General features: G+C 50.0%; 7 protein-coding genes; 4 read left to right on the top strand and 3 right to left on the bottom strand.

Annotated features, from left to right (window-relative positions):
* Nucleotides 1-4700: 4700 nt before the first annotated feature.
* Nucleotides 4701-6473, top strand: FFUJ_07323 (related to ascospore maturation 1 protein (Asm-1); the record flags this gene model as incomplete). XM_023577563.1 has 3 exons in its annotated part: nt 4701-5040; nt 5093-5225; nt 5291-6473. The coding sequence occupies 3 exons, from the start codon at nt 4701-4703 to the stop codon at nt 6471-6473; spliced, it is 1656 nt and encodes a 551-aa protein (XP_023430615.1).
* A 1295-nt stretch (nt 6474-7768) lies between these two features.
* Nucleotides 7769-9886, top strand: FFUJ_07322 (related to kinetoplast-associated protein KAP; the record flags this gene model as incomplete). Its single annotated transcript, XM_023577560.1, has 1 exon — nt 7769-9886. The coding sequence occupies one exon, from the start codon at nt 7769-7771 to the stop codon at nt 9884-9886; it is 2118 nt and encodes a 705-aa protein (XP_023430614.1).
* A 463-nt stretch (nt 9887-10349) lies between these two features.
* FFUJ_07321 (uncharacterized protein) lies at nt 10350-11442 on the bottom strand (the record flags this gene model as incomplete). XM_023577559.1 has 2 exons in its annotated part: nt 10350-10741; nt 10794-11442. 2 exons carry the CDS (start codon nt 11440-11442, stop codon nt 10350-10352), a joined length of 1041 nt encoding a protein of 346 aa, XP_023430613.1.
* Nucleotides 11443-12432: 990 nt separating this feature from the next.
* On the bottom strand, nt 12433-13389 carry FFUJ_07320 (related to SRP40 Suppressor of mutant AC40 of RNA polymerase I and III; the record flags this gene model as incomplete). The annotated part of the gene is made up of 1 exon (XM_023577558.1): nt 12433-13389. The coding sequence occupies one exon, from the start codon at nt 13387-13389 to the stop codon at nt 12433-12435; it is 957 nt and encodes a 318-aa protein (XP_023430612.1).
* Nucleotides 13390-16754: 3365 nt separating this feature from the next.
* Nucleotides 16755-17378, top strand: FFUJ_07319 (related to HD superfamily hydrolase; the record flags this gene model as incomplete). The annotated part of the gene is made up of 1 exon (XM_023577557.1): nt 16755-17378. One exon carries the CDS (start codon nt 16755-16757, stop codon nt 17376-17378), a length of 624 nt encoding a protein of 207 aa, XP_023430611.1.
* A 481-nt stretch (nt 17379-17859) lies between these two features.
* Nucleotides 17860-18363, top strand: FFUJ_07318 (uncharacterized protein; the record flags this gene model as incomplete). Its single annotated transcript, XM_023577556.1, has 1 exon — nt 17860-18363. The coding sequence occupies one exon, from the start codon at nt 17860-17862 to the stop codon at nt 18361-18363; it is 504 nt and encodes a 167-aa protein (XP_023430610.1).
* A 480-nt stretch (nt 18364-18843) lies between these two features.
* FFUJ_07317 (uncharacterized protein) lies at nt 18844-19699 on the bottom strand (the record flags this gene model as incomplete). XM_023577555.1 has 2 exons in its annotated part: nt 18844-19578; nt 19637-19699. The coding sequence occupies 2 exons, from the start codon at nt 19697-19699 to the stop codon at nt 18844-18846; spliced, it is 798 nt and encodes a 265-aa protein (XP_023430609.1).
* Nucleotides 19700-20892: the final 1193 nt, after the last annotated feature.

The following is a 20892-nucleotide window of genomic DNA, read 5'->3' as shown; positions in this document are numbered from 1 at the left end:
TGTTGATAGTTTTAGCGTTTGCCAGCTGGATTAATACTCCGAGCAAGACCCTTGACCTTTTGTGTTGACTTTTGATAGATTCGCTGGGCATCAAGAATGGGTCAAAGGCAATTGGACAGAAGTGCCACTGCCACTGTGCCGGGCTCGTGATAGTCATACGTAGGAAATAGTTGATGTGGGAGACTGCTAGGCAGTGGCATCGTATTCAAAGGCTTGATAATAAGCGCGAAGACTTGGAGCGAGGAAAGCAAACATCGGTGTCTTGACTGAGAGAGAGGGCAGTAAGAAAAAACCATAGTACTACTTGGAAAAAGTCACATGTCTTGGGGAAACGGGTGGCTGAGCCGGCGCCTAAGTTTTGGTGGTTGAGTGGAAATTATGAAAAAGACCATCGAAACTTTGTACCAAGCTGGAGCAGCCGGTCAATTGTTAAAGGCTCAACAAAGGCGGGGAATTCTGGACCCAGAGAGAGCTTGTACTTTGTCTGAGCGTCAGTGAATCTCGCGGGAGGCTACCTTGCCGCCGAGTCCTTCTCAAGGGAGAGAGAGGTAACAGTAGCAGAGATAAACTGATCTCAAGTGAGACATGATACCTGGCAAGTGGCTCGTCGAGACCGCCACAGCGTAACTCACAGACCCGAGGACATTCGGCCATGGATCAGGAACCGTAGAGAGAAGCTCTTATGAATGAGAGACCCATCTGGCAGTCCAGCACTGTGCTCGACTGACCCCTCAGGCCCTTCATCGTTTTCTTGGGTGTAAGACATTCATCATTGGTGGGCCATGAAGCTCAGCCACGAGGACGATGACTTGATGGACATGATTTCCCATTCAGCTATGCAGAACGGAGAGGGCAGAAACTCCACCTATGCCCTATCAGCGAATCAAATTCAATAAACGACAGCAGCGGATGCTTGTTCCAACATCCTAGTCAAAGAGGGGAAATCCGGGCAGCTCGGAGAGCGGCGGCGACCCATGCGATTATGGCAACATGGGCCGTGAGCCTTGCTGAACTTGCCGGGCCATTGACGGACTTCCGCACGAACGGCCGTGGGCTCGGGCTTGAGCAACTGTATGTATGTAGAGAGACCGGGATGCTGATGTGGCCATATTTCGCTCAGTCAGGGTTGGGAGGGGAGGTTGGCAGAACAAGAGCATTGACAACTGTAGACCAATGATCTTGGGCCGGAACCAAAGCCATTGAGCCTCTTACAGAAACTTGACTTGGTGAGTCTCTGTTCAAGACCTCTCCCTTCATCATCGCTGGCTGTTCCTGCGCAAGCGAATCCCGTAGTCAGAACTTAGTGAGAGTACACAGCCTTTCCGCTCCTAGTCTGCATGATGCCCCCATTGTTGAATTCTCGGCACTATGGGAAGGTCTTTGGTCGCGTTTGGTTTCTCAACTTATCTCAATACGAGTTGTTGGTAGTTGCACAGAAATAATGGTGCACAGGTTGTCCCGGCACTTGACGCAATACAGGGAACCCAAAGTAACGGTCCCGTAGTGGTTTGGCGCACCGTTAAGAACTACGATTAAGTAGGTAGTTAACTACCTACAGATCGATCATTCGGGGTTAAGAAAGCAGAAAGATCAGGAGCGCCGAGAGTCTGGAAGCGCAAACTCTGATGCCATTAATACCCTCTCCCGTCCTTTGGTCCAAGTCTCTTCTAGTTGGTGTTCGAAGTCTCTGATTGGATGAACCTCGTTGAAGAGCTCTGGAAACTCAATCGCAAATACAGCCCGTACTTCACATGGGGAGCAAAGTCCTCGGGTAGTTTGCACAGTGCTGTGCCGCAACTAAGAGCTAGAAGGAAGGAGAGCGCGAAAGAAGTCAACCAAGAGTTGAAAGCCGACGAATGGCGTAAAAGCGACAAGAGCACACAATAACAAAGACAACACGACAGCGCAACACACTACTAGCACACAACACGACACTGACACGACACGGCCACAGGAAAGCAATAACACAACCAGGTAGACAAATGAGAAAAGCCCAGCCCACAACAAACTGACGCGACACAAAGGCAACCTGAACTCTAGCGCAGCTGTGGACGACATCAAATAGACTCACAGCCGTTTTTGGATGCTTTGATAACTATCGTTTATAGCCTGAAGAACTGGTGATGAAACAAGGGCATGAATGATTCCTAATATTCGTAAGCCTGTCGGAAGTATCCAGAGAATGCTTGCAGTTAGCGAACCTGGCCAGTATTACCTCAATTGTGTAGTATGTACACTGGCCAAGCATCTAACCAGGGATTGATGTGATTGAGTGGGAAATGGACGACAACAAGGTCCTGGAGGGGAGAAAAGACCAATCAAATCGACCCTTGTAATGTGATCTACGTAGTCAATCTCACTGTTTATGAACAACTTATGATCGAGGTGACTTGGGTTTTAGATGAATTGTCAAGCTGAAGCCAGGTATCTGAGGCGCAACTTCAGAGATGTTCATTATCAGTGCATCGCCCAATAGCGAATTTGAGTATGGCTTCTAATGTTATGACTGACTCTCTGCCCGTCTCCAAGTTGTATCTTGAATCGACGCTGTGTGCGGGCTTTTCCTGTCGCATCAAGCGGGTGCTGAGGTGCACTGTGGGTGCACAGTAAATGCTGGCGCGAGTAAGCGGAGTTTGAGCTGCCAGGGGTTAATGACACCAAGCATCGCTCCCGTCTGTTCCCCCCCCCGGATCCTTCATCCTTGCACGCTGTGGCCTGGGTGCCTTCGCCCTGCCGGCCCCGTGGCCTCCTCTAGGGGAGGAAAGAAAACACAGGTCCTCGATCCTAGATGACAAAAAGACTTAAGTAATATAGCCTAAGCTTAGGATGACTTTTGCCAAGTTTATTTTGACACCCCGCAGCAAGGTTCGCTGTTTTCTTGCCTCCCGAGGCTCCTGTAGCCACTGGGATTCTGGGTGACCGATCACTCTACCTAGGGAGAGACCCCAGTACTAGTTGCAATCGCGATACCTCAGTCGGTAACTGTACGAACAACCGCTCTGAGAAAACCCATGATCAACTCCCTCTCCGCCCAACGCACTTTGAGGTGGCCTGGTGCTACGCTGTTCTGGCTACACCCCAATGAATTCCCTCTGCCCCTGTAGCCGCACCCCTCGCACCACCCACCAAAGTTGCTGGGAGCGCTCTTTAGCTTTTGACAACGCCCTGCAGAGAGTCCTTCCTCCACCGAGTTTGTGTGCAGGTTGCGGGCTGTATGGTCCCTGGTTCTGTTGTGCGTTGACAGGAGAGTGCCCAGTGCGCATACGGCAAGCGGAGGGACTGCCTGTAGTTATGTTTCTTTAGGCACTTCTGAACCATGAGATGAGGAGGACGGGATGCTTCAAGCTAGGTCATGTCTGGCTGTGTGCTCATGGAAAGACGAGATATCATCAAAAGCATTCAATCATGAGGACAGCGGCTGCCCAGGCATTGAGTCTCAGCTTGAACCCAAGCATTACACAGTAGGTATCGTACCGTGCGTGGTCGGGCCAAAGATAGTCTAGTCTATTTCATGATCCACGCCAGCACACACCTGGAAAAGTCAAGGGCGATGTCGGCTCGTACGGTGAGAAGGGTTTTCAAGTTCATTCTTCAGATATTTCATTGCTGACCGTTGCATGTCGGTATTTCGGAACTCAAAAAGGCGATAGACTCGTTACCTACGAGCAATTGCGAAGACGACCGGCCTCAGAAATTAGCCGTGTTCTTTTTCTTTATCGCTCTGGACCTTATCAACCTTGAGAATTCTGTGCCATGCACACAAACTGCGAAGTTCAAGGTACGAGCAGAGCATGCAAGTGGTCCACTGAACCCCAAATAGACTCATATTGGGTGCGTGTGCATACATGCTGCATGGTCGTTCTTTTTAGTGCCGCAGGCCGTTGAGCATGATTTCGTCAAATGAACAATACAATTCAGGCCTTTCAAAGCTTCTGCATAAGAAATAGTCTTTCCTTGACTTTGGAATATCATCTATCATGCTCCGCCTCCCGTCTGTTGATAGAAATGGTTTTCCTGGATTTCATCTGTGGATGATGTTCTTCTCCTGCCTCTCGTTTACTCTTGACCCAGACTAACTAAACTAAGGATCAACCCCTCTTTGCCCTTGATAGGTTGGATCTGTGGTGGATATCTGCCACACCCTCTCGTTCCCTTCTCACCAAGGATGTATTCTGATTCTGTTTCTTATGCTCCACACTCCCTCACACTCCTCACCAAGCCAAAGTGCACTCCCCCATCGTCTGTCTGCCCCCCCGTCCCGACCTGCCTGCCTGAGGGGCGGGTATTGCTCAAGGCCCTGAGGGTACTGAGGGTACCTCTACCACGGCCATTGATCAAGCAAGTCGAGGGTACGTACCTTGACCTGCCTCCTCTGTTCCTTTCTCTTCATTCTGCCCTCACCACCAAGATCCTGACCTTCTCGGGATTTTTTCCTTTTCCTTTTCTCTTCCTATTTCCTTTCTCTCTCTCTTTTTTTCTTTGCCGGTCTCTTTCCCTTTTGCCGTCCACCTCCTCTTCCTTCGAGTTTGCAGTCATCCTTCCTCGACTGCTTCCTCTTCGCAATTGTGCTGCCATATTAACGTTACGCCAGCCCTACCTCTCTCTATCTCTAGTAGAGAGTGCTCAACCGCCGTATCTCGACCGTTGAGACCAACCGCACCCCATCATCCCCCATTGAAAACAATAACAACACCTCCGCGATGAACCAAGGCCATCCCCAGCCAGACATGTATTATTCACCTCATTATTCGACACCACAGTACGGCTATGGCTATTCTACAAATGGTGCTCCAACTACCGCAGTCTCCACTCCCATGCCCGCGCCCCAGAATGTACTGCCAGTACCTTCAGCGCTCAGCAACCAAGGAGCAATGCAGCAGCCAGGTTACAGTAACAGTAGTAATAATGGCGCTTTCGACACAACTGGCCAGCATAACCCCCCCGGTATGAAGCCCAGAGTCACGGCTACCCTGTGGGAAGACGAAGGCAGCCTCTGCTTCCAGGTGGAAGCCAGAGGTATATGTGTAGCACGGAGAGAAGGTCAGAATTGTTACCCCCAAGCGCCATATACACCAGCTGACTTCAACTACAGATAACCACATGATTAACGGCACGAAACTATTAAATGTCGCTGGCATGACTCGAGGTCGAAGGGACGGCATCTTGAAAAGCGAAAAGGTTCGCCACGTCGTCAAGATTGGTCCCATGCACTTGAAAGGTGTCTGGTATGTATCCCCATGTATTTGGATCTGTAGACCCATTGCTGGATGTTTGACTGACGATGACCCAGGATCCCTTACGACCGTGCACTAGACTTTGCGAACAAGGAGAAGATCACAGAGCTCCTGTTCCCCTTGTTTGTCCACAATATCGGGGCACTTCTTTATCATCCGTCGAACTCGAACCGGACCAGTCAGGTCATGGCAGCTGCCGAGCGCCGCAAGCACGAAGGACTCGGTAATCAGAGACCCCCTGCTCCCAATGCTTTGCCTTCAATTGGACAGCATCACCCAATGATGCCTGGTTTGCCAACCGGAGGCTACGTTCCTCAGTCCCTTGCGAATGGCCCTCAGTCTCTCGCAAGCACTCCCCAGCCTCTCACAAATGGTTCCCAGCCCCCCATGCCAAACGGAGGTGGTATGCTTAAACGAGGGCGAGAAGAAGAAGAAGATCTGCACCGACCAGTCTCTAATGGACATGATCCTATGAGTAACATGCATGCAATGTCTAATGGTTACTCTCAACAGCCTCCCCTTGCGAATGTACATCAGCCTCCTATGCAGAATGGAGGAGATATGCTCAAGCGGGGCAGAGAGGAAGACGAGGAGGTTCATAGGTCAGCGCATAATGCACATGACACCATGAACAACATGCCTGGTAGTATGCCTGGTCTGTCAAATGCATATGCTCAGCAGCCTCTACCAAATGTTCATCATCAGCCTCTTGCCAATGGAGACGGGGGTATGCTCAAGCGAGGTCGAGATGAGGATGATGATGTTCACCGATCAAGTCCCAATGGGCATGATTCCGCAGGCAACTTCGAAGTAAAGCGGCGTAAAACCATAACATCGAATGACAGCATGGTTTCTCCTGGTGGATTCTACACCCTGCACAACGGATATGGCCAGCCCGGTGTCATGAATGGCATGAGTCCATACAAACGACGAGATGATGAGGCAGAGACGCCACGTCCTGGCCCAAATGTACATGATCATTTGAACAGCTTCGACCTGAAGCGACACAAGACCATGGAGACAAGTGTCCCTGCTCCCCAGTATGACGCCATGAATCGCCCTCATTCTAGCATCGGCACCTCTCCCTCCTATGCCCCTGCTCCTGTTTATGACAACTTGGCTCGACCTGCATCCACTGTTGCTGCGTCTCCTTCGTATCCTTCTGCCCCGGTGTACGATACTGGCGCTCGGCCTCCCTCTGCCATTAGCGCTCCTCGAAGACAGCAATCTTTCGGTTAGTTTTCAGGACCGATAAATGACCCGCGGTGTTTTGTTGTCGACGTTTTACAAGGAACAGTGGCATCTCCCCTGTGCACTCATTGAACAGTGCAAGTGGAAATTATGATACGTCCCATCTCCGACAATCAGGGACACGAAAACACATTCTCTCAATTTCCTTTTTTTTTCTCTTTAAAAAGAACTCTTTTCTTTCTTTTTTGTTGGGCACTGGAGTGTCCCTCATCGGAAAGCCCTTGATTGCAAAGATGATGCCGACGAGTTCACGATACGACTTCCGATTTTTGTTGATCTAGCATGCTCTGTCACGGATATACAATGACTAATGAGTCACGGTCTGCATGGAGGCTTAATTTCTGGAAAGAGTCACTGCAGCAAGGTTTTCCCTTCGATGATTTGCTCCGAGATGCGATATGATCGCATACTATGGGACAGTACTGCCTGTAATGAGCCCAGGCGGGAATGATGAGTTTGGAGTGGACCCTTGTTTACTTAGCTGTCTTGGCATGCCCAAAATGTTGGAAAGTCGAGACGTCAAAGGGAACCTATGGGAAAGGCTCTGAATTACGAATTACGATCTTACATTTCTCCTTCACTTCTTTTCTTATGTGCTCGCGTTTCACTGTGGTCAAGAAATCGCGGGCACAGACGATGTGTGTTTTTCTTTTTTTGAAATGTTGCTTTATTAGGTAACGAATTATGAAGGAACAATAAAAGTTGTTTTTTTTTCTCGAGAATAGATACAATTAGAGATTTGGATCATATGCGCCCGAACTCCTGTGCCGATGTGTCATGGCGATAAGTGTTGCAAAGTGTATGTGAGAACAAGTGTACGAAGCACTTACATGGCCACAGATGTTCCTAAGTTCCAAGTCAGTCTGGCAATAACTTTGTGAGATGAAAGGAACATTCGTATGTCATAACACAAGTAAGCAACCGTGAAATGAGTGTCTTGTTTGTAACTTAGTAGGTATTTACGTTCGTATTTACTAGGTACCTTACCTAAGAAACTACTAATTTACAAGGACTAAGGTCAAGGTACCTTAGTGGTTGGATGATGATTAAGGTATGATTACCACGTGAGGATCCACTGTTGCTTGTTGTCGGGTCAACTACCCAAAGTCAACATATTGGGTGTTAGCGTGTGACCGTTGAACTCGACTTTCTAAACAAGCAACACTGCTCAAAAGTGGCTTGAACCAAACTATCAAGTAAACGATATCCTCTACCGACTGGAGCTGTGACTACACATATTGACTGTCTAATTGTCTCATTTCCTTGATCCAGTGTGCATCAAAATGGAAACACCACTGTCGCCTGCCCAAAGTTCAAATCTCAATATCCAGACACCAGCTACTGCTCAGCGATACGACTCCTACGAGGTACGAACAGTCTCTACGTCCTCGGAATCACAGAGTCAGCCCTCTTCATCTCCTTTCGTGTCTACCCTCAACGACACTGCACTTTCCGATCAGGAGAACCATTCTCCCTCAAAATCACGACACTCCCGAGTCCTCTCTGGCGCGACTCTTTCACCGTTGAAGATCCTCACCGACCAGCGAGAGGTGAGAGACGGAAGACCAACAGATAGACTGGGCCCCAATGCTCGCAGCCCTAGAAAGGTGTCTCCTGAGAAGCGTTTTCCTGTTAAGATCAGCAACCCTCTCAACACAGCCCGCCCTACCTCCCAAGAGAGTACGATGAGTCTAGAGGATGCAGTGCGGCAAAATGAAGGCCTCAAGCGCGCAATTGAGATATTTGAAGATGAGCAGAGCGTCCTGGAAGACGGCCTGGACGACATGGATGTCACTACCGGCACCATCAACGTTAACCCTTCTGGCGAAATGGAGGTCGACGATTCCGTGTGCCCTGATGATACAGCGATCAGTACCTTCAGCACCTTCTCGGCTGTGCCCAACCTAACCATGTTCGCCAAACTCGGCCAAAGTCCCACCAAGCTGTCCGACATGGGTGGTCTTACGCCTCGGGCAAACACACGAGCTGATCCCTCCCCATCACGAACGTCGCGAGCCAGACCGAGACACGACTCAGGAAACACAACGAATCTTCTGGACTTTACAGAGCAGCTGCGTTTTCCACAGAGATCACCCCAAAAGTCACCAGCCAAGGGCGGGCTTTCTCCATCTCGTACAGCACCTGATGTAACTGCGACACCTTCTCGTGGCGGATTTGCCAACCTCATCGACTTTGATATCCCCCCCATGCCTACACCTCGAAGCGTTCCCAGTATCACCGCGAGAGAACTCGAGTCTCTCAAATCAAGCTTTCTGTCAGAGATCAGCTCTCTCAAAGCTTCATTGAGTGGTAAGGAAGCCGAAGTGCAATCGCTCAAGGCCGCAGTCGGCGATGCAGAGAAGCGAGTGGGTGAGTCCCAGGAGCAGCTCCGCGAGGAACGCTCTATCAAGGAGCAACTTATTGCTGAGAAAGAAGGTTGGGAGAACCGCGGTCGTGAGATGGAACATGTCTTGCGGAAGGCCAAAGAAGAAATTGTGGAGAGCCAAAGAGAACAGGAAGAGCTCGAACAGAAGTTGGAAGAGAGCGAGAAGCGACGTGAGGCAGCCGAGATTTTGCATCAAGAGGCGGAGAGTAAGATGGCGGGTATGCGTGCCGGGAAAGACACTGACAAGTCGTCACCCGAAAAGCCCAAGAGCTCAAACGACACCAATCACGAGGTTGAGATTGCAGTCGAGCGGGTGGCTCGCGAGCTTCATGCTCTTTATAAGAGCAAGCACGAATCTAAGGTCACTGCCTTGAAGAAGTCATACGAGACTCGGTGGGAGAAGCGTGTCCATGAGCTTGAAAGCAAAATCAGAGAACTTGTGGAGGAGAACGAACGTCTGCGCGTCTGCCGAGATACAACAATGAGCAGAGTCGAGCCCGACAACATTGAGGCCGATGAGCGCAAGGCCCAAGCAGTGCGAGACAGCGCAGCAATCAAGGAGTTGAATGCTGACATCCAACGACTTGAGGCAGTTGTCCACACAGTACAGCTCGACAACGAGTCACTGCGCAGTATGCTGGAGAAGGAGCGCGTAGAGAAGGGAGAGCTTGTGCAACTTGCCGAGGAGATGATGAGCATGCAGAGCTTTGTTGCGCAGACACCAAAGCCTCAGCCACAGCAACAAGCTCAACAGCCTCCGTCTGCGTCTCGTTATCCTCATGAGAGACAACATGACCGAGAGCCTGAGACTAAAACGCCAAAACGAAGTGCAGATCACTTTAGAAGCAGTGTCAGTCGTGCATCAGGACTACGCGCGCCAGGTTCAGGACTCCGAGCACCTCACGAGCGAACAAAGAGCGCAGGCGGCTTGCCTCGTCCAGGCGGTATGGCCCGTAGCGGCATCATGAACTCCATTGAGAAGATGGGCAATTACCGAGGACGTGGAGTAGAGTAAGATTGGATGGGGAGAAACACAATGAGCTTCACAGGGGCAGATGAACGCGAAAACTAATGACACATAAAACTGCATGACTGGAGCCTGTTTTTCTGCATGGCATATGCTCGGGGGGGGTGTCACGAGCTTGCTCTAGAGCCCTGGCATGACATTGTTTATTGACGTTTCTACGACTGATGGTCATGGGAGTCCGGCGTTGCATTTTACAATGGATGTTGGTTGTAGATGGGAGTTTCTCGAACATAGTTGATTTTCTTTTCCTTCCTGAGATTTGGAGCTTCTGTCAAAAGGTCAATTGTAAAGTCGTCTCTGAGGTAAATCATGAGATTCATTCATAGCAAGGGTTAACATTATTTTTCTTATGAGAATTTCTGTTTATTTACACTCGTGTATCTCATCAAGGAAGCTTTCTTTAGGCTTTTATATTTATATAGTATTTGCCCTGATAATGCCGTTCCTCAGCTTAGAGGCCATAAGCCTTCTTGGCCGTACCGCCAAAGATCATTGCGCGCTCTTCATCACTCAGCGTAGCCATCCAACACATGCGTTCAACGATGCTGCGCCATCTAGGCCAGGCATTGTCGGTGTTAGCAGTGCAGACAGGCCAGTCGCTGCCAAACATGATACGGCTGGGACCAAAGGTAGCGAGGACAATACCGAGCCAAGCGAGAGTAGCCTCGAAGATGTGGTTGGGGTCCTGGTTTCGTAGGGAGTCAGGCATCTCGGAGAAGCCACCGGAGAGCTTCATATAGACGTGAGAGTCTTTGCTGAGGGTATAGACAGCGGTACGCCAGGCGTGAAAGCTGGGGTCTGATGTAAGGTTATAGATGCTGAAGTCGGGTTTGCAGAGGTGGTCTAAGACGACGCTGTTAGAATGAAGTAGGGCAAGGAGAAGGGCTGCACGAACTTAGCACCAATGTGACCTTCTCCTCCTCGGGAACACCATCGTGAACACGGTCAACAAACTCGATCACCTCATCGAGCTGCTTCTTTCCGCGTCGATGCTGATCAATGCCAACGTCGAAGGTAAATCCTCGTCGACCAAGAAGCTTGACGCCCTCGATGAATTTATCGTCCAGCATAGTGCCATGAGGCTTGTCCTGTAGCAAGTAGCGGAACCCTTTGATCTTAGGCCAAGCATCGCCGGCCTCCTCTTTCACACGATCAAGATAACGCTCTAGAACCTCAGGGCCGCTTGGTAACGGCGCCCAGGGCACAATACCGAGGCACAACTTTGCATCCTCGGGGCTGTGGCCCTCTCCTTCGCGCGGCTGGCCAAGCGCAACACGCTTGAGCCATGAGACCTCAGCCAAAGGCTGCTCCCAGCCGGAGCCATCGATTGCGCCAGACTCAACATCATTCTTGCGGTCTGTTTCGACAAAGACAAAGCCTAGAAGAGACGGTGCCGAAGAGGTAGCTTCGCGGTATTCTTCCAGGGAATGTTGGCCGGCAAGGGGGCCATCGGGTGTGTACCAGGCGAGGGAGTCTGTTTCGGCCGCTGGGTAGAGGTGAATGTGGGAGTCGATGATGGGGAGTATGATTTGCTCGTCGGACATATTTGCAGTTGGGCGATGCTACACTTGAGATCGTGTTGAGTGAAGCTCGACGAATGAACGAAGGAGATGGAGGGAACGTGGTTGAGGAAGAAAGTGGCACGCACTCAAATTGAATTCGAAACTGATCACTGGTGACCTCAGGCCTCGTCTTACATAAACCAGAGATACAATGCAATGTTTTGTGTAAAAAGACGTTACAAGTACGGTGAAGATGAGTTTGTGATACTACAGCTGGGCAATACATGATAGGGAGTTACCCCGCCATAAGATTGGGCCCCCGCCTCCTGAAGGCCCTACCTACCTTACTCACTACCACCTTTTAGAAGTGCAGTATGATGGGGAGTAACAGTGAACCGAAAGACCGAAATCGATAACTTCACAGCATCACGTTGCTCTATTACTCAAGGCCTCTTATCTCGTTTCATGAATAGATTCAATCGTCGTCTATCCTAGACAGCTAAGCTATTTCATTCATTAAATCGTTGCTCATGACTGTCCTTCATCATCCACCTCATACTTCGTAATGGCTAGTCTAGACCTTCATCAATCGCCAGGCCCTGAACCACATCCAGATATTGTCTACAAGAGACGGGATCCCATCAGGACAGATGGGATTCTCATGCGTTGACATTGTTTGCTTCTGGGGCAGCCTCTTTCGAGGACTCCCAGCTCACTCAGGAACCAACAGAGTGAGGAAGAAAAATTACGTCTGCACAGCCACGAGAGGACTGCGCCGAACGGCCGCAGCATCGACCTAGCTAACGATCAACACTTCGGCGCGGTGGCACGTACGAGACCAGCTCGGCGTACCATCCACGTCTGACAGCGTGACGCAAGTCGGAACAGAAAAATGATTGCTGATATTACCACAACAACATAGGTCGAGTCATCCCGGCGCGAGTGTGCTGCCAGGGGATGCCCGATTTAAAGAATGAACGGCTATAGGTTCTCTCAACCTGTTGCCACAGAGCCCTCCGCAAACTGGCGCGTTTATGCGACCACGCCGTGGCGGCGAGAGCTGGTGCGCGAGACGGAGGCTTCGTACTCATACTCGTCTTCACTGCCACTAGAGCAGATGGAATCACTATCGTCATCGTAGCCACAGCGGGATCCGCCGCAGTCGAGCTTGACACGCTCGCCCTTGCGAGTAATACCATAGCGCTCGCAAGTGCAAGAGCTGACGTCGGAGCCGGGAGTGCTGTAGCCGGAGAGGGACGAGTTGGGTGAAGAGCTGTCGGAGCGGTAGGACAAAGAAGAACCACTGGAGGAGATTGGCGATGTGCTGAAGTCAGTGATGAACTCGTCCTCGATGTTGGCGCTGCCGAAGCGGTCGGCAAGCTCCTCAAGTTCCTCGTTGTCGTAGTAGGAAGCATCCAAGATGTGCTTAGTCGCATGGGGAGACATTGGCTTGGGGGCCTGGATCTGGGAGACTGACAGGGGGCGACCCTTGGGGATGTCAACTGAGAGCTTAGAGCTGTGGCGTGAGGATCGCGAAGATCGCGACTCCTTGTCCTTGGAGGAGTGAGAAGAGCTCTTGCTGCTGGAGGAAGACTTGTGCGACGATGACTTGGATGAGGACTTGGAGGAAGAGGAAGACTTGGAGGAAGACTTGGAGGATGAAGAGCGGTGGGACGAGGACTTGTGAGAGTCGGTGGGAACGTCAAGAACGTTCAGCTCACGGCCAGTGGTGGGCTCGATGGTTGAGGTGACGCTGGGGTTGTGGGCAACATGGTAACCATCGATGATGTAGTAGTACCAGTATCGTTGGCCAGCCTCAAGAGTTGAGTTCTGGAATCTAAAGGTGCCCTTCCAGGAGCCAGACTTGGAGGAGGACTTGTCCTTGGAGAGAGGGAGCTGACCGACGTAACCGTCCCAAGAGCCGAGAAGGTGGACAGTCTTGACGCCAGAGGAGACGCGGAGAGAGAAAGAAAGTTGAACAGCCGACATTTTGCTTTGATTTGATTTGATTTGATTTGATTCAATTATGCGTTTGAGTTGTCTGGTGAGTCGATGATGTGAACAATGAAAGTTTGATCAATGCAATATTGTTTGATAGTTGGCGCGAGCAAGTGAAATCCGTGATTTCTGCAATTAGATATTATAACAGGCGGGACGAACAAAACAGGATAATCGTTAAAAGGTTGATGTCTCTAAGCTGGCCAGCAACTTATTGAGTAGGCTTTGGAGTTGACGGATATCTTTGATTAGAGACAACGAAAATTAGAAAGATAGATGTAGAGGCCGGCTCCACGGTGAACAACGAAAAACACAAAGGGGGAAGGGTAAGAGACCCAAGAACAAAAACAGGATTTGCGATTGAAAAGGACTTGCTGAAGAAGAAGAGAAAGAAGAAGAAGAGAGGCTTTGGGGGCGGGTGTTGGTCCTGTTTATAAGGAACGGCCGTGTATAGCGGCCACAGCCATTTTGCAAGGATGGATCCATAGATCCAATATCCATCATCAATCATCATCAATCATGTGGATGGATGGATAGGTACCTACCTACCTAGGAAGATAATTGTGATGGACCCAATGTATTGGCAATAACATCTGTTGCCCGTGTGAATTACGAATTACGCACGCACAGATTTACAAGACACAAGGACTCTTCAGCTACAGAGACAACCAATCACGGACTGCAGACAAGGAAATGCCGAGTTCATGTCATCTACTATCACTCGACCCATCACAATTGAACGGTTCCCTCTTCCCTCCCGGGACAAGCGTGGGCGGTTAAGCAAGTGTGGATCAAGTAAGTGCGTGCATCAAAAGTGGGTCACAACCCATGCTAAATGCTGCGATATTTAGAAGCAGCCCCAGAGCGGGGAGAAACACTGCGCCAATCAGAAACCCGTTACCGCTAAACAAGCCCAAAGAGCGACCCCCGTAGAGCGTCTATTCCAACGCCGTCATTGGCTTGTGGCACCGCTAGATTCAACCTCTCGTCACGCTGCAGCACAGCCAATTACCAACACCCGTCAACCACATCTCACATCAACCACTTGCATTTCAGCCATGCAAGGACGCAACATCAGTGTCATTTCTTGTACGGTCTAGACACCAGATTTGTCGGCTCTCGTGGCCTCAGCAGCACATTGAAATCTATGGATCATGCAAGGCCTAAGCTCATCGCACATCGCACATCGCATCGCCTTGCCTCGCATCTGCCGTAATGTTCTGCCTTTGACTTGCACTGCACCGCTTGACACCTCTGGACACTATTGGGCCGCTCTCTAGTCGGGCGAGCTGTAATGCAACCCTCGAGTTCATGCGGCCGACTTGAAGAATTGGTCCAGTCAATAATTGACTCACTAGATGGATTTGCTCTCAGAATCACGGCGGAACTGTATGCTCCGCTGTTGTCGTATTGGCGGTAGTATGTACGCCATATCACGCTCCAGATGCAAGTCGACAATGGTAGTGTGGGTTTGCCGCGTCTGCGCTACGCTTACAGAAGTACATGGCCCAGAAGACAGAGACATGCGAATTGGCGGTGGCCTTCACCTACAAGGTACATACATATCGAGGCCTCGTCTATCTGTATCCCCCTATCCAGCCACCTCTGCTCGCTCCTCATTCTTATGCAGACTGAAAGCTCTGACGACAAGTTACGACCATCATTAAGATGACCTCGACTCACAGACAAAATAAAACATGTCAGACCAGGTGCCCGTTCGATAAGCATAATGGGTCTAAGCGTACTATCTCCATCTCCCCCTCTACGGCCCGTCCGCGTGTCCCCGATGCCTTCTACCTTCCCGGGTCTAGCATCGGTAGCATCGGTCCTCTATAATCCATCTCTATGCATGCTATGCCTTTTAGCTTCGGCGGGTATGTGAGGTCCGTCACACTTACACGAAGTCGCCCACCACCACTCTATTTACCAGGTTAGGTAGGGAACCGACAGAAAACCCAGGACTGAACTCCTCAACGACAAAAAGGCTCAGACTGCATGAATACAATCTGTCATGAAGTTAGCATGCACTTTGACCAGTTTATTCTTTTCCCCTCATATAATTTCCAAGGTACTTATGTAAGTCTTCTGACACCACGAGAGGCCAGGGTAACCAAGTCGTTCCCCGTGATGGCTGCCTTTCGAAAGAGGGGGACTCTAGGGACTCCATGATACGGATGAGGGTTCCCCATGGCGGAATCTCGGTCAGAGCGTGACCTTTCTTCTGCTTGATTCGAATGGGCAATCGGTATGTCGAGCAGTGAGTCTGGGCTTTTGTTGTCCTTCTAATTGATACTGTATCGACAGCATAGAACACGGCTTTCCCACAGCGCGTGCCAATCACTTGACAATAGGTCACTGGTACACTCAGATGGTCTTGCATGCCACGAACTTTGTCTCAGATAACACCGTTTCGCTCGTATCGATGTGTTTTTGTCCTGAGGTTCATGAAGAATAACACTTCACCATTGATATGCTGCATGGCACAAATCCAGTATATCTAGCAATCAAAACAGTCTACAAGTGACAAGTAATGTCTATTATTAGACATTTTGAATCATGTTTCAGCTTAGTCAATGCCTATACTGTAGTACAAGTGATACTTATTCATACACTCATAATACCTATACTACAGTACCTTGACTGCCTACCTACCTAGTTGGTACATATAGATTAGTACTTAAGAAAGCGGGCAAGCGGCAAAACGTGGGCAAAGGGCTTCAACTCCAAGCAAAAACGTGTTCCCTTTGCATAATATTTCTCAAAGGAAATAAAAGAAAGAATAGAGGTGCTAGCAATCATCAGACAAGAGGCCATAGTTGAGAATCACGAGACTTGTTCAAGACCTCTGTCGAATGTTGAGTCTGACAGAAATGAAACACAGATGACTTCATTTATGAGGTACATCAGAGAACTTTCTCAATGTAATAATGAGTCCCAATTGGAAATCTGGTAGCCCGTCACGTGGGGACCCGTTTTGTGTCCAGATTATCCTTCATTAAACACGTCGGGCCATCGCGTCTAACATTCTCTGGACAAGCGTCATATATTCGACCTCAGGCATCTGAATGAACTTCCCTCTTAAAGATTGAGTTTTATGATCCTTACCGTATATAGGTACTCAAATCAGAGTGCTGGGCTACAAAGGCTAGTTAGTAGGAGTTCTATTTCGTGTCCAGGGTCTGTTCATGGCATGGAATTTTAGGGTCTTATTTCCAACCTCCACTATTCCGTGCTTGAGTCATCCTCGGGACAATCTCAGGTTACCGTGAGATATCAAGACACGTTTCCTCTATTGAAACGCCAAATCTGTCGTCCCGTTTGCAGACACAGCCATCTCAGGTCGCAGACTTCACAGAATGACTACCCAAGACTGGTCAGTTGATGACGCCCTTGTTGGCAAAGTGACAAACTATGTTGAGGAATACATGTCCAAGTATGACGCATCGCACGACTTCAACCACATCAAGCGTGTCCTCCGTCTCTCGCAGCATATCCAGTCTCATACCCCTTCAACACGCCAAGATTTGGTCACGCTGGCCGCACTGCTCCACGACGTTGGCGACAAGAAGTACCTCCGCCCCAGCGAGGACCCTTCTCGCACGGTAGCATCCGTGCTCATGTCCTTCGGTGCACCGCAGACCCTCGCCGACACCGTCCAGGCCATCTGTCTCGGCGTCAGCTACTCCTCCGAAGTTAAGGACCCGGCGCGGATACGGGCTCTTGTGGGCAAGTATCCGGAGCTGGCCGTTGTCCAGGATGCCGACCGCCTAGATGCCATTGGAGCCGTAGGTATTGCGAGGACGTTCGCATTTGGAGGTGCCAAGAGTCGGACATTGGAGAACACTATGGAGCATTTTGATGACAAGCTCCTGTTGCTTGAGGGCATGATGAAAACAGAGGAAGGGAGGCGGATGGCTAAGGAGAGGACGGAGAGGTTACGTTTAATGAAGGCATGGTGGCAAGAGGAGACTAGCGAGTAAAGTGGTCTTTTGAAAAAGTCATGAATATAAACCGAAGTCCAAGAAACAAAACACTGCCTTAGTCGAGTATAGTCGAATATGGCATCTTACACCCCTAGACTCCCCATACCGATAGACTAAAAACACAGTCAGTCCGGTTGGCTTACCGTCCCCGCAAGCCTTACGAGAGCCCTTACGAGAGCCCTTACGAGAGCCCTTACGAGCCAATTGGCCTCTTGTACTTGACCAAATTGGTGGATCTACGTTGACTGTGTTGGCTGTCTCACATGAGAACCTTTACGGATCGGGAGTTTGTAGGGCGGGCAAGGCATCAGGTCGGAAGATTATTCGCAAATAGGGAGGTACATAGAGCAAGACATAGCCATTCGTTATCATGAAGGTCGCCGCTTCTATTTTTCCATTGCCCTCGTCCTCACTCACTCCGCGAACTTGACGACACAGCACTGAACCCTTGATGATGGCTCCCTTGCGGCCTGTTACAATGGAAACGCTCCCCACAGAAATCGTTATCCAGATCCTTGACAACCTCCAAGCCCCGGCTATTAAGCAAGTCCGTCTAACGTCCCGGTTCTTCAACACCATACTTGCAAAGCGAACATTTGAAGTACTTGTATCATTTCTCGATCCGGTCGTTGCTCAAGACACCCTTATGAGGATCGCGCGAGACCCAGAACGACGCCGTCGACGACCGTCTATCTGGTCGCCAAGATGCAGCGTGCCACAGAACCTGCACATTGACGAATCGTTCCTAATGGCGCTGTGGGCTGGCTTGCGTGGGCAGTCATGGGCTGTGGAGATGGGTGCAAATGGGGTCAAGTTGGATATAGATAACTGGCAGATCGGAGTGGGGAGAAGCATACGCAAAGAGGAGTTGAGGGAGGTTCTGTTTCGATATGCACTTTATTTGAGTTATATGAGCGAGTGTGAAAACGAACAAGACGTACCACAGGCTTGGGTTTTCAATGCGATCTGCAACAAAGCATAGCTAGCACTGGGTCCTTTGCGCTATGGATTTCATGTCTACCGGATGCTTAGACGTCGGACCAAAATACGAGACATTATTCTATCTTCAACCCTGGTAATGATTTTATGTTTCAGAGAATAAGAGTTAATGGAACTGTGGAATAGCAATGTGTCTTAGCAACCGTCTATATTTTAAAAAGCACCCTTTTAGGTATAATGTGAATCAAAGTCTAGTCTAAATGAATGGTCGCTAGTATTAAATGTAGAAATTAGTTAGTATATAAGTCGTGTGCATGTGCTTTCGGATCTCATATAATGCATCCCCAATCCCGTCATCGCTAGGCCCAATCCATTGGTATCCGTAGCGGAAATAACCCCTGTTTGTAAACGCCGTTCGCTTTCGCAAACAAAATCAAATCATGCCCAAATGCTATGCTTTCATGCATCATGTAAGGATCGTAAGAAGTTTGTAGAAAAAAAGGTGTCTTGGTCAGGGCCCATCTTAGATCAGATAGGCGGCGGCGAAGCCAACGATGGCGAGCAAGCCAGTGACGGCGTTCATGTGAGCTCCGGCAGTTTGGACAGTCTCGGGAACATCAGAGGACGTCGAAGGCTCGTGGTCCTCTGATTCAGAGCCACCATTGCCTCCCTTGCTGCCGCTGCTGCTGCTGCCACCATGGGATCCGTTGTCCGTGCCATCATCGTTACCGCTCTCTTCACCCTGAGGAGTCTTTCCACCGTGGTTACCGGGATAACCGGGTGTGGTTCCATTGTGGTAGACGGGAGCACCACCAGTAGGAACAGGGTGATAGGTATGAGGAGGAGGGTTGACAGCAGTAGCGTTGTGGCCATGGTCCTTGGGGACGGTGTAAGTGATGGTCTTGGTCACGCTCTGGCCAGGATTGGTAGGATGAGGGTAGGCGTAGGTCTGAGTCTTGGTGATGACTTCCTGACCCGGGTGAGTAGGTACAGGCTCATGAGGCTTGGGCTCAGTAGGGTTGGGGTAAACAGGCTCATGAGGCTTGCTAGGCTCAGTAGGGACCTCAGTGACAGGGCAGACAGTTGTGGAAACGGCGATGGTCTCGGTAGTGACATGGCCCACGGGGCAGTCGACAACAGTAGGGGGGCACTGGGTGATGGTATAGGTCTTGGTACTGTAGACAGTGCTGGTAGTGTACTCAGTAGGCTTGGTGACGTTGGCTGGGTGGGTGTACACAGTAGTGAAGCCAACAGAAGGCTAAGTCATGAAAGTTAGTACAAGTTTCGAAACATGAACAGTATACGTTGCAACTTACGTTCTCGTAGTGAGCGTTGGCGACAGCAGCCGCAGCAGCGACGATGATTCCTGAAGACCTCATGATAGTGGTTGGTGTTTAGTGGTTGTGCTTGTTTAAACGAATGTACTTTGTCAAGGTATCTAGATCCTAGATCGACAGAGCTAATCTTTGAACGAAAGACGATGGTGTATAAGATGATGAGAGAAGGGGCTGGAGGCGAGGCAGAGCATTTCTTATATCTCGTCGACCTGGTGGCCTAATTTGTTGGGTAGGTAAGCGAGATAGAGCGGAGCCGACTAAAGTCTTCGTCAATTCGATTCTATTCCAAGCCAATGACGGGACTAGCTCTTGTGAGCAGGGCTGATGATAAGCCCATGGCGAAGTGGCTGTTGAAAATGGCGATATGGATACGAGGTGTGGGTTGTCCAGTGCCAAGACCCTGGATCTCCGTATTGCTGACAGCTGTAAACCACCATTCACGGCACTCCCCCCATGTCCCAAAGAGGAAGACAGACCCAAAAGAGCCATGTTGCTTCCTTGGCTCTCGTTATCGTCAACCAGCAGCGGGCCATGCCATGTCCACAGCTACTGCACCTAGCAAAGTCTAGAGCAAATCTCTGCATACAGGACCCACGGTGATAGCTGTTGGGCTCACCAAGCTTACAATTTCAAATTCTGTCTTGACCTGGCCGTCAACGAGTAATCCAAAGACTTGGCAATGCACCCCTGTTGGAGAATTTCGTATGTAAAGCGACCGAGGGTCCAGAACAGAGTGGCATAATCAGAACCCTACGCGCATGTGTGGCTATGTCAGTATGTAACGATTCGATCTCGTGAGAAAGCTTAAACATCCAGTTGACGATGGTGGACGTAACGTCGGGTCAATCAAATGTGTAAGGCTGCCATCGAGAATTGACAAGGGCTATTCTTGGAAAATGGCGTTCTTTGCCCAGGCTAGCGGTCCGCCACATGCCCTATGCCAGCGCCGGGGTTGCCGGGCCACGAGCATGGAGCCCGCCCATCTGAGCTGAGCCTCAGAACAGGTCCCCGGATTGCTGGTAGAAACAACCGAAATAGCTGGAATGTTTCAACGGCCTCCAGCGTCTGATGACTTCATCGTGTTTTAACCTCCGAATCTCGTGCTCTCCGAATCCAAATTTGGATTCTGGATCCCCCAAACAGATCTCCATGGGTGGCCTATGTATAATCGGGTGATTGAGTGACGCAGTCTGGAGATGCATCGGTTCTTGTCATTATCCATGCAAATCGACAAC

This window comes from Fusarium fujikuroi, chromosome FFUJ_chr05, assembly GCF_900079805.1.
Source record: "Fusarium fujikuroi IMI 58289 draft genome, chromosome FFUJ_chr05".
In the NCBI taxonomy this organism is placed as follows: domain Eukaryota; kingdom Fungi; phylum Ascomycota; class Sordariomycetes; order Hypocreales; family Nectriaceae; genus Fusarium; species Fusarium fujikuroi.
Note: the sequence above shows the minus strand (reverse complement) of the source record. Positions and strands in the feature narration are given on the sequence as shown.